The sequence below is a fragment of the Mastomys coucha genome, unplaced genomic scaffold (genome assembly GCF_008632895.1).
Source record: "Mastomys coucha isolate ucsf_1 unplaced genomic scaffold, UCSF_Mcou_1 pScaffold4, whole genome shotgun sequence".
Classification (NCBI taxonomy): Eukaryota; Metazoa; Chordata; class Mammalia; order Rodentia; family Muridae; genus Mastomys; species Mastomys coucha.
Window position 1 is genome coordinate 55,087,290 of NW_022196910.1, and position 13,475 is coordinate 55,100,764.

General features: G+C 43.0%; 1 protein-coding gene across 1 annotated transcript in view; it reads right to left on the reverse strand.

The window, feature by feature from the left end:
* Positions 1-8,700: 8,700 nt before the first annotated feature.
* The window catches only part of LOC116076149 (17-beta-hydroxysteroid dehydrogenase type 6), a 125,638-nt gene continuing 120,863 nt past the window's right edge, over positions 8,701-13,475 (reverse strand). The window contains exons 2-4 of the mRNA XM_031349779.1: positions 11,949-12,204; positions 10,435-10,598; positions 8,701-9,480 (exon numbers count right to left, since the gene is read on the reverse strand). Of these exons, the coding sequence (XP_031205639.1) occupies positions 9,263-9,480; positions 10,435-10,598; positions 11,949-12,204 (638 nt within the window). The 3' untranslated portion in view covers positions 8,701-9,262. The remainder of the gene's footprint in view (positions 9,481-10,434; positions 10,599-11,948; positions 12,205-13,475) is intronic.

The window sequence follows — 13,475 nt, forward strand, 5'->3', positions numbered from 1 at the left end:
TTTTTTTTTTTTTTTTTTTTTTAATTCAGGCACAAAGGTGCCCTAAGAAATTATTCATCATTAGTTAAACTGAGATGAAACATTATTTCCTGGCCTCCACAGTGTTTCAATATTCCTAATTGATTTCTTAGCTGTAATTAGCTTGGAATTTTTACAAGGAAGCTGCCTTACCAGACAGGGTGTTTCCAGAGTTAGAGATAGCAGTCAGGCACTAATTATCAGAGCAGTCCCACTCAAGGCAGAATTGTTTTACTAACCAGAGAGAAGTGGTAGGGCTTCTGTCACTAATTATCTATGTTACAGCCAAGGATATTCTCAAGGACTACTAGAATACGACTTCTAGCTGCTTGCCTCAGACAAACCCAGGGAATTTACCTTGGAACTACCAAAATAGCCCAAGAGGAAGGACACCACTGCTCTTCTGCTTTGTACCTGGCTATATGTTTCACTGACCTTGATGTGGCTATCTCCTGCCTATGTGACTTCTGTCATTTGTCCTGTTTTTATATACTATATAACCTTGGTTTTACTTTGTACAATTACACTCAGATTCAGCACTCTCTTGTGTTGTTTCTGTTTGTCACTCGTCAAATTCTTTGCCCACTAGGCCAGAACTCTAATCACCCAACAACTCAGTCTGTGATAGATGGCGCTCAACTTGGGGCTCTGGCCAGATAAGCTCATTTTCTTTTCTTTTTCTTTTTCCCCTTTTTTTCAGGCAAGAAATAGTCTCTCACTAGGGCGCCGCAGACCCACTGATAAGTTTATCAGTTATTGGTGAGTAACCTCGATGTCATGGGACAGTCAGAGTCATGCCTAGACGCCTCACCAGCTGTAGTACAGAAAACTGCCCATGCTGCAACAATGAAGAGATGAAAATTCAGCGCCTCTAAGTACCTATGAAAACGGAATATGTTCCCAGGGAGAGTAAAATTACATGTTCTGGCTATGGAGGGGCTAAGACACATGAGATTACAAAAATCCCTTGGGAAACAGTTCCATAAAGGTGGAACGCTGCTCATTTTAAAAACAGGTGAGAATAGTCAGACAAGAACCCGGCCAGATGGAGGTAGCACACACCTTTAATCCTAATACTTGAGAGGCAGACAGACAGATTTCTGAGTTATATAAATGGCATGAGAAAAAGAGAGATCAAAACTAAAGGAAAATAGATTTCAAAGCTACCCTTATGATATCCTTGAAGATGAAAAACATTCAGTTTTTCACTGTCTCTTGTTTTAAAACTTTTCCCTTTGGTGAGATTCCTGTGTCCTTAGAGACAGTTTCTTTCATGTGGCTGAGAATTCCAGGCCTGATGCTCTCTGGTCAACAGCACCAGGGTTCATTTGCAACTGGCTACAAACTAGTTCAACCAGTTCACCTGCCTGCAGGAGACCCTACCTGCTGCCAGTCTCTTCCCCCTACAGATGTAGAGAGCATTAATATAAATTCATCTTTTTTTCATATTCAAAGTAAAGTTTTAACATCCTACTATTGAAGTTACTGTGATATTAATAAAAAATTATATGATAAAGTCATAAGGGTATTTTAGAAAAAATGTCTTAAGAAACTTAATGAGACATCTATATTTCTTGCTTCAAACAGCAATTAAATTGGTTATTGCAAAATATTAATTGATATTTGGCCTATTACATAGTAAAGATTTTTAGACAAAATTGATAATTATCCAAAAGGCAGATTGTTAAAATTTGCTTAAATACATGCTTTTATATTTCCTATAAATTTATGTATACATCCAATGATAAAAATACATTTACAACCCTTCTGTGGGAGAAAAATATATGTGACTGGATCACATGTTTGACACAAATAATTGAACTACGTGCTATAGTCACTGTTTTTAAAGTGCTAAAATCAAACTTTTACTTGCTGATAACATATATATATATATATATATATCTCAGAGTTTACAATTGCTTAAAGTTGTTCCTTTTTAGATATTACTAATTCTCAAATGTTACAATTGTTCATGCTTATACACTAAAGTTAAGAAAAGAAAAAGTACTGTTCCTTTAGGAAACTGTCTTTAAATATTTAAAAACACCTCAAGATATCTTAAACTGCTTGGACAAGACCCTTAAGACAATGCCACAACAGATTTATATACCAGGCAGATTATAAATCTTACATAAGAACAATTGGCCATATAACCTTATTCTTTACATCATTGAAATAGTTAATGGCTTGTGATAATAATTTGGTATTTTTAAAGAATATTTCTGATTGTGAAAAATAAAAATAGAATATGCACATGTAACTATTGATACCTTTTCAGACTTTCTAGTTACAATTGCCTTAACAGGAAAAGCAACAAAAAATGTAATCATTGCCTACATTAATTTTCTAAGCTTGGTGTTCCTAATTAAATTAGAACAGACTATAAAACTGACTGTTACAGTCGAACATTTGAAAAGTTTTGTCAACAAATTAATGTTGCCCATATTACTAGGATTTCTTAATTTTCTCAGAGACAAGTAATTGTTAAACGTACACATTGCACTCTGAAAAGTTTAGCTTTTAAACAGAAAAGGGAGAGAATTATATCCCTGTGCACATTATTTTAATCATGCTTTTTATTTTAAAAAAATTTAGATGCCAAAGAGCTCTCTGAAAAATCCATGGCATCCTATAACCAGGCATATTTATACCTAGGTAAAATGAAATAATCTTTTAACTGGAGCCTTAAAAAGGCCCAGATGTTTTAATCACCTCAAGAAGAGAGGGTGTGTGTTCTTTCCACAGAATATAGAGTCCTCCATCTGGATCCAAGGCAGACTGGTCCAACCGGCCCTGCCTCTAACAAGAAGAGGAGTGAGAAGAACAGGGAAAGCAGATGCTGACAGCAGAAATGGAGAAGCTACATCCACCACAAACTGCAACGGGAACCGCTAGTGCTACTGCTGTCCAACTAGAACTATTTGGACTTACAGCTACAAATATGATTTTGCTAAAGAGATCTAAAACTCAAACTAGCTCTCCTATCACAGTGAAGGCTTGTGTCTCTTACCCGTATGGTGTATTTCTTGGCAGCTTTGCTAAAATTAATATTACTAACCTAAGAAAATCCTTTCTTGTTCATTGTACTTCTTGTCAATTAACTAATTGTGTAGATCCTAGCTTAATTAGGAATCTACAGTTATGACTTTGCTAAAGACACTTACTTATGTTCTGTTGCCTGTGGAATTAAAAAATGTCCCTTGGTTTGATAATTCAAGAATACAAACTTTAAAGAGATTAAATGAGTTTATTAGACCTAAGAGGTTTGTTGCAGCTCTCATTTTAGGAATTACTGCTTTAATTGCAGTTTTAACCTCATTTGCATTATCTACCACAGCCCCAGTTCAGCAGTTGCATACTGCTTATTTTGTCAATGATATGCTTAAGAATATTTCCATAGCCTTGCAGAGCAATATATATTGAATAAAAATAGGAGACAAAGATCAATGCTTTGGAGGAAGTGGTATTAGTCATGGGCCAATATGTATCGAATATAAAAGTTAGACTAGCTACTAAGTGTCATACCTCATTTCAGTATATTTGTGTCACACCATTACCCTATAACTCAACTATGGATTGGGAAAAAACTAAGGCCCATTTACAGGGAGTGTAAATGCCCCAAGATAAATTCTCTGGGTCTGTCTGAGGCAAGCAGCTGGAGGACGTATTCTAGCAGTCCTTGAGAATAACCTTGGCTATGACATAGATAATTGGTGACAGAAGCCCTACAACTTCTCTCTGGCTAGTAAAGCAGATATTTCTCACAATATTAAAGGCAGAAATTTCAGATATTAACAAAAGTCATGCGGGGCGGAGGTGGCTCATGCCTTTAATCCCAGCACTTGGGAGGCAGAGGCAGGCGGATTTCTGAGTTTGAGGCCAGCCTGGTCTACAGAGTGAGTTCCAGGACAGCCAAGGCTACACAGAGAAACCCTGTCTTGAAAAAAACCAAAAAAACCAAAACAAAACAAAACAACAAAAGTCATTTAGATACATTTAGAACATTGATGAGTGATTTAAAAAACAATCTAAGCACATTGAATCCCTTGGACTGGGTTCAGTATATAGTCTTGTTCACTATTATTATTGGCATTCTTTTAATAGTGATTATTGTGCTTCCATTTGTCTTTAAAGCTCTTCTGAGATCCCAAGCACAATGAGATGGGATATTCTGGAACTTCATCTAAAAAATATTAAGGAAGGGAGAAATGCCACACAGCACTCATCTATTCCAGTAGAATCTGCATGTCAGGCTTGAAGGCCCTACCACAGATCTGAGGCATACAGCTTCAAAGAGACCCAGTCTCTTGGGGTATTCAATCGCTGGCATCTCCTAGCTCTGATGTGTTCCAGATTGGTCTCTGCAAGAGCCTGTGGAGAGTTCTGCGTGCTTTCTTTATTCAGGCATAAAGGTGCCCTAAGAAATGATTCATTATTAGCTAAACTGAGATTAAACATTATTTCCTGGCCTCCACAGTGTTTCAATGATCCTAATTTATTTCCTGGCTGTAATTAGCTTGGAATTTTTACAAGGAAGCTGCCTTACCAGACAGGGTGTCTCCAGAGTTAGAGATAGCAGTCAGGCACTAATTATTGGAGCAGTCCCACTCAAGGCAGAATTGCTTTACTAGCCAGAGAGAAGTTGTAGGGCTTCTGTCACTAATTATCTATGTCATAGCCAAGGTTATTCTCAAGGACTGCTACAATATGACCTCCAGCTGCTTACCTCAGACAGACACAGAGAATTTATCTTGGGACAACCAAAATAGCCCAGGAGGAAGGACACCATTGCTCTTCCACTTTGCACCTGGCTATATGTTCTCACTGACCTTGATGTGGCTGTCTCCTGCCTATGTGACTTCTGTCATTTGCCCTGTTTCTGTATACTATATAAGCTTGATTTTACTTTGCACAATTACACTCAGATTCCACACTCCCTTGTGTTGTTTCTGTTTGTCACTCACCAAATTCTTTGCCCACCAGGCCAGAACTCCTGGAATTTCTGGATAAAGTCAGAGAGAATAGGAAACTGGATGGGACTTTATTACAGAAGCCACAGGACTGAAGAGAAAGCCTCAGAGACACCTCCCTGATTCATGGAGTTCCCCTCAGTCCATGAATCCCTCCTGAGATTCTCACACAAGCCCAATGACAGTGCCCAGCTGTTCTTCCCTGTACTGGGTATGGTGGGCTGGTCCCACTCTAGGCCAGACCCTGTGTGTGTCCAACACTGCAGCTCTTCTGCTCTCTGGGCTGCTCTGGGCTGCTGAGGCAGATGGGAACTGAGCCATCTCCTGGGATCAGGAGTCCACCTCAGACCAAGGAGAAGCACTCTCTCCCAAAAGGCAGTCACCCCGCCCAATCCATCCTTTCTTCTTCATCCAGGAAGGGTTGGAGCCTAGAGTCAGTGCTCCAAAGGGTGAAAACAGGCCCATTGTCAAGTCATTTCTCAATATGATCACATGCAGCCCCTACTCAGTCTTAACTGGGGTCCCAGAAATGAAGGGACATTTGTGCTCTAATAGCTGAAGGTCTACACTAGTGATTCTCAACCTTCCTAACACTGTAGCCCTTCAATACAGTTCTTCATGCTGTGGTGACCCTCCAACCATAAAATCATTTTTACTGCTACTTCGTAACTCTAATTTTGCTATTTTTTGTAATTATGTACATAGCTGTAATTATGAATTGTAATGTAACTGTGTTTTCCAGTGGTCTTAGGCTACCCCTGGGAAAGGGTCATTCTCTCCCCACTGGTTTAAAGGTTGGGACTTAATAAGGCATACATCTCACAGAGGTCAACCACAAGAAAGGGAATAAATAAGGTAGCTCCTGAGGAGGAGGAGAGGGAGGAGGAGGAAGGGCGCCACCTAGAGGCCAACATGGAAGGTGGTGGGAACAGGTCAGTAGGGGTTACAGGAGAGGAGGAGAAAAGGAGAAGGAGGAAGAGGAGAAGGAGGAGGAAGAAGAGGAAGAGGAGGAGGAGGAGGAGGGGGAAGAAGAGGAGGAGGAGGAGGAGGAAGAAGAAGAGGAAGAGGAGGAGGAGGAGAAGGAGGAGGAAGAAGAGGAAGAGGAAGAAGAAGAGGAGGAGAAGGAGGAGGAAGAAGAGGAAGAGGAGGAGGAGGAGGAGGAGGGAGAGGCTAGGAAGATGGCTGAGTAAGTAAACTACTGGCTGCCCAAGAATAAAAACCTGATTGCAACCTCCAGATTAAAGAACCTAAGAGAACTGTAGCTCCTGCTCTTTTAAATCTGGTGAAGTGGGGATGAACAGACTTTGGGGCTTGCTAGTCAGGCAGCATACCCTCCTGGTGAGCAGTCATCTAATGAGAGGCACTGTCTCAAACACAAGCATATGAACAAATAGCCAGGCAGTGGCAGCACACAAGACGGTAGCACACAAGGAGGTGGTGCACACCTTTGATCCAAATACTCAGGTGGCAGAGGCAGGCAGATCTCTGAGTTCGAGGCCAGCCTAATCTATATAATATAGTGAGTTCCAAGACAGCCAGGGCTGCACAGAGAAACCCCATCTCAAAAAATCGAACACAAACAAAAACCTAACCAATGACAAGCTAAGTTGGGTGTGGTGATTTCTATCAGTGATGCCAACCACCAGAGGCTGGGGCAAGAAGATAAGAAAGTCAAAGTCAGCCAGACTCTTACACCCAGATTCTGTCTCAACACCAAAACAAGTAAGATTATAAAATGAACAAAATGAATGGCCCTGTAACACAGGGTCTCAATTTCTATTTTCTCCAGTGTAAAAGTACCTCTTACTTGCCTGTTGTAATGGGCCATCTCCGAGGCTTACTGCCTCAGTCTGCTGACCTATGCCTAGTCCTAGAAATTGCTAGCATCTGTACAGTCTAATCTAGACCTAGAATGTTTTCAGCCCCTGACACTTACTAAACTGGCTGGCTGGTTCAACTCAGCTGTTCTGGCTCAAACCCCTCTCTAAGCTGACTGATTCCATCTGGTGTCTCTGGGCTTCTGAATTGCTCTGTTTGGCCTCAAACTATCTCTGTCAATCTGTTTCTAGTCTTCTGGCTCCTCATTCTGTTCTCTGTCTCTCTCTTTCTCTCTGTGTCTCTTTCTGCCTCTGTCTCTGTCTCTGTCTCTGTCTCTCTCTCTCTCTCTCTTTCTCTGCCTCTGTCTCTGTGTCTCTCTTTGTCTCTCTCTCTCTCCTTCTCTGCCTCTGTCTCTGACTCTCTGTGTGTGTCTCTCTCTGTCTCTGTCACTCCCCCCCCCCCCCCGCAATGTCTTTCTACAACTGTCCCAGTAAAACTACCTCCTTCTCCCTCTCTGTGCTGTTCCACTCCTCCTCTCAACTCTACTGCACTGTCTCCACGAACTCTACTGTCTTCCTGTTCTGCACACTCTTCTTCTATACTGTCTGTCTCTCCATTAAGTAGCTTCCCTTTCCTCTCTCTTCTCATGGGAGTTGGGCGTATCATATTCTATCAAATCTCTCATTTGTCACTTTGTCTGCCACACATTTAGACATCACTTTCAAACATGGGTGCTTCTTTCTACAAACTACATTTACTTTCATTGTTTGGGATTAAAGGTGAGTATAAGGGCTTGTCTGTATTCCAGCCAGAGGGATTAAAGTGTGCTCTAAGGGCTGAGTCACACCCTAACTGGAAACGGATTCAAATATCCTGTAACGCTTAAACTAGATTCATCGACGATAACATGGTCTTCATTTTCATTCTTAGAGAAGACACTAGAACATTGGAGAGGTTGCTCACAATGACTTTGGGGTTGAGATCAGGACTCTGCCACTTCCTAGAAATGTTTTCTTTGCTTATCCATTACTTGAGAGAGTCACCACAAATCTACAGACATAAAGAGCAAGGTCTTGAGAAGCCAAGACAAGTCCAAGAACCTCTTTGACCCAGCTCGGCAAACGCTGAGTAGAAAATGAAAGACCAGGATCCAGACACGGCACTGACTTCAACCGCAAAGGAGGGGAGCAGAGGTCATAGGACATAAGGAGTGGTACACATAAAGTTGAGATGGTCGGCTAGAGAGGCTGCAGAACAGGACCTGGGTCCTGCCAGTATCTCCCAGGCATCTCCTGGATGCCCATCCTTCTGCTTTATTCTGTGAGCCACGATACTTCAAAATCCTGGGAGGGAAGCAATGGCTGTTGGCATTCTGTCTAAACTCCACTCCCACAGTTACTTGGTATGCTCCTCCCCATGGTTACCTGGTAATGGCCAGGTAGGCCTGGCACTATAAAAGAGACTGCTTGCCACTCTCTCTCTTACTCCTGCTTCTCTCCCTTGCGTCTTATCCCCTTGCTTTCCTTCTCTCCCCATTCCCTTCATCTCTTTCTCTACATCTCTACTCTCTTCTTCTCTCTGCCTTTCTCTGCCTCTGCTACCCTCTCTTAACTCCCCTCCCCATGCCCCAAATAAACTATTCTATACCGGTGTGTGTCTGGTCCCTCAGGGGGAAGGGATGCCTTGGCACGGACCCACTGAGGAACCCCCTTCTCCCACACCCTACCAGAACATATTCTTAGAGCTCCTTATCTTTTTATGATCACAGCAATGGCCAATGTCCTCTGGTGGGAAGAGCTGACCTGGTGCAGAGGCAATAGTCCAGCTCACTTGTGCTAGCCCTCCCCAGGGCAGTCCCCTCTCTCCTAACCCTGCCTCCCAGTGCTCCACAATGTAATCGTTTCAACTTTTATTCTGAAACTAAAAGAATCCAAAGAAAGCCACGGTTTTGAGACATATAAAAATTGTTGTTGTTGCTGTTGTTTTCTATCTTAGCCAGATTCTGTCCCACCAGCAAAACAACCTCCTAACCACAGCCTGCTGACTTGGCATTAAGGTGTGGAGTACCGGTGGTGGCCCTCCCACCTGACACCATGGAGAAAGGTGATTATGAAGTGGATTCTTTAGAACGATGGCATGAGTAGCCAGGCTCATGTGTACCATGAGGAAGGGGCCAAAAGCAAAGCACGTTCTAGCGTTCTAGGTGTTTACAATCTCTGCAGGTCTGTGGATTCTCACAATAGGCCATGATGAAGCCCAGGGAAACTGCCTAATTCACAGGACATTGCCAGCCCCTTTGTATCGGTACCCCTTGACAGAATTCCTTGGCTCTTTCCTCTGAACTTTACTGGTTCTGAGTAGTATGGGAGCAGAATTATTTTAATGAGTCTGATGAACAAGGTGCCCCTTGTCGTTATCTTCCTCCACCTGCCACAAGTCTGCACACACGTGCGAATTCACAGGGCTTTGGCGGGCTTTATAGAGGTCCAGAAGAATATGGCATCTGCCAGGAAGGTGGGCAGGTAGCTCAAGGGGAGGTAGAAGAGCTTGGCATCCCAGCCAGCTGAGTATCGGGTGCGAGGGTGACAGGCAGTCAGAGCATGCTCCATGCAGTCAGTCACCAAAGACAGGTCCCTTGAGCATGTGTTCGACAGTGCGTTCAGTGTTTTCACATCTGTGTAGAATGAGAAATTATTTCAGTAGACACCACATCCCATCACCACTATTAAGTGACCAACTCAAGAGGGCTTGTCTAGACTCCATGTCTCCCATGCTCAGAAACCATGCCTGAGTCTAACCTGTCCCACTTGCTCAGAAAGGGCCCCAGCCCAAACCAAGAGCTTCAAGGAAGAGCTGTGCCCACTCAGCCGCCTGGGTCAGAGAACTATGTGGCAGAATAGCTGGGGGCTCTCTCCTAACGGTGGGAACAAACCCAAGCTCGTGGAAAGTGGTGGTCGGCTACTCCATCCCTGGCTTTACATTCATCATTAAGATAATGACAGGTTCAGATAAAACAGAGTTCTAGCCAGGCAGTTGTGTGCATGCCTTTAATCCCAGCACTTGGGAGGCAGAGACAGGCAGATTTCTGAGTTTGAGGCCAGCCTGGTCTACAGAGTGAGTTCCAGGACAGCCAGGGTTATACAGAGAAACCCTGTTTTGAAAACAAAAACAAAAACAAAAACAAACCAGAATTCTAGAAGCCAGAACCTCTTATGTATGTATGTATGTATGTATATGTATGTATTATGTATATATGTGTGTATATACATATATGTTATGAATTATGTATGTATATATATTAGATTTATTTTATGTATATGAGTACACTGTAGCTGTCTTCAGACACACCAGAAGAGGGCATCAGATCTCATTCCAGATGGTTGTGAGCCACCATATGGTTGCTGGGAATTGAACTCAGGATTTCTGGAAGAGCAACCAGTGCTCTTAATCACTGAGCCATCTCTCCAGCCCCCAGAACCTCTTTATGCGACCAGAATCCCATAGGCTCCCAAGAAAAGGGGACTAATGAAGAAAAATAGTCTGGGGCAGAATTTGTACCAGAAGCAGAAAAGCACAGGAGACCTGGGGTGTGGGTGAGGCTTTCCTTTGGTTCCCACGGGTCACTTACAGGAGTCCAGAAACTTCTTGCCATAGATCTCCTTGATCTCGGAGGTGGTCTGGTCCCACACCTTCTCTAGGTTGTGTGATAGCCTCTCCATGTTGGAGAGATTGGTCTTGAACCCCCCAGGCTCTATGATAGCCACCTTCACCCCAAAATAAGAGATCTCCCTCCTGTAAGACAGTGGTCAAAGATCAAAGACATCAGAGGCCTTCTGAGGAAATAATACAATTGACAATGCAAGGAGCTGCTGGAGAGAAAAGTTCAGAAGTTTTTTGGGGTCTGGGATGTGCAGCCGATGGGGATGTAACCTGTGGCAAGGGTGTAGTCTCTGTGCTTTTGAATGTCACTCCAATGTCACGCAGATATGGCTCACTGGTCTAAATCTAGATGTTCTGTTCTATGACACAGGTAGGTCATCTGTACAGTGTACACGGGCTCACTAGACCTGTGTAAGTCAGTTCCCACCTACTCCTGGACCCCACCTTCACTGACTACTGACTAAGGAAATCTCCGGCCAGTTCCTTCTTGGCTCCCCCAGATGTCTTCAGGGGCTACTCTGTCAAAGCAGTCATGGTACTCCACATTTAGACACCATTTTGACTCACAGCTAGCAGGAAATCTAACTCAGTTCACTACAGAGGTATAATGCAGAGGTACACTGTACACTGTATAATGATGTATAATGTATAAGGTATAAGGTATAAGGTAAAGGCTACAGTTTGGCCTGTCATCAATTTGGTATATAAGCCTGTTAGAACACTCAGACTCTCCAAAAGTCACCAGCAATAATCTGCCAAGCCCTACGGCTGCCAGGGCTGACCTGGCCTTTGCTCCAGGATGACACAGCACTAAAGGCACTCTGTAAACAGTCACACTGGGCCCAGGCTGTCAATGTTTTATTACCCAGGATGCCCTGTTCACATGTTTAACTCTTGCCTCAGACCCCTGTTACAAAGCCCTTCAGAAATCTGACAAACAACATAGTCACTACTGCTAATTATCTTGCTGTCTTGGCCACACTCTCTCTTTCTTCTTTCTATCTCTTGGCTGTTGGGATTTTTGTTGTTGCTGCTGTTGGGTTTTTTGTTTGTTTATTAGGGTCAAAATTTTTCTTTGTTATGCCAGAGTATGGGAATTTTGGACTCTAAACAAGAGCTTGATAAGCACCAGGCAGTAGGGCTGAGTGTGATGCTCACACCCCAGGGCATTCCCAACCTGAGCATCAAAGAAGGTGAGGAACTATGCTCTTGGCCAAGTCCAGTGATGCCTCAGGTGCTTCCATGGGGCAGGCCTCCAGAGCAGTGAACTCAGGCCTTAGTCACCTGACAGGCATGGAGCATGGTTTCCCAGCAAGTGACCACCTTCCTCAGAGAGGAGAAGGTAAGAGAGTCTTCCAAACCAGAAAGAAAAGATGGTTCCTGAGGGGTTCTCAAGGGTTTCGATTAAAATACCTCACTCAAGGGTTTCAACTAAAACACCTCACCGAAGGGTCCCTATGGGACCTCATAACCATCTAATACCTGAGCAAGTCTGAGAAGACCTCTACACCATACTTAGAGATGCAGTAACCACCACCAACAAAAGAAACTCGGCCCATGGCGCTGGAAACGTTGACCACTCGGCCCCTCGCCTTCCTCACTAAGGGCAGCATGTTCAGAGTCACGTCGATCATGCCCAACAGGTTCACATCCAGTACACTTGCAAAGTCCTGCTTCTTCAGCCACTCATTGACAGCAAAGACACAGATGCCAGCATTGTTGACCAGGCCCCAGAGTCCTGGAAAGAGCAGGAAGAAGAAAGAATCATGAGTCTAGTTTTGACTACAATTCAAATTCCACCAGGTAAGCTGACTCCATTCAGACAGGAATTGGATGGAGAGTTGGGGACAAAAAAACAGCATTATTGTCAGCAGGGTTAGTGCATCCCATCCCAGAAGAAATGGCTCACAGCTCGGATACCTTCCTCTTCTTTTGATTCTTGACCGGTCAGCTCACTGCTTGAGAACCACCCACCTCATGTTTGCTAATAGCAAGAATGGAGGTCCAAGTGTTACGCTTTTGTTAATCTGAACACATGGAAAGGACATTTACATCTTACAGTTAATAATATCCTTGTAGATGAGGAAGCAGAGGAAAAGACAAAGGAAAACAAGGGGGGAGATAAAAGGCAAAAGGCAAAGTTAATATTCTAATGGAATTTGAGACACATGAACTAAAGGTCCTTGTTGGAGATGATTTTTGGAAAACCATGCTGCATTTGTATTTTGAAGATTGTTGGCCTTGGCAGGCTCAGCATCAACACTGAAAGGTTTATCAAACTTGATGCATTATGTTCTAAAAAGAAGAGAACTTAGGAGAAGGGTATGAAAGAAGGGTGATTGAGGAACAAGACAGGAGAAAGCGGGGTGGGGAGAAGGCAGGGATGGGTGGTTGTAACGCAAATACATTGTACTTGTGTATGAAATTAACAAAAATTAAATAAAAAGTTTTAAAAATATATTGAGCAACTTTCCTGAGATGCTTGCGAAACACAAGGACAGGAGGGCAGGGGTGGGAGTTGGGGGTGGGGGAAGAGACACTTTTACAAAAAGTAATAATGATGAAGGAAAAGAAGGAAGAATGTGCCCGGGATGCCGGGATACAGCCCCAAGATACATTTAAATTCTTGAAGGTTTGTTAAGTATCATTTTTGCTGAGTAGGTTTGCTGAGTATCATTATTTGAAGAAATGCTCTTGAGATAGTAAAATTGACCTTTTTTTTTTAAGTGAAAAGAATTCACATATTTTAATCCTGTATAGAATCAAAATGCTTACAAGTTTTATGTCAGGATAGTGAGAATATAGGTTAATTTTGTTTTAAATTTACACTCCCCAGTGTTTTGAACAATAATCATATTTTCAATTTATTCTTTAGATTTCTTTTAAACCAAGGTTCTCCTTTGCCCCATAATGATTAATGAAGGAATAGCACCCCCCTTCCTAGTATTCAGTCCCCCAAGTCAGTCCTTCAGCTGGTCTGGCCTGCTCTGAACACAGACCAATGTCTTC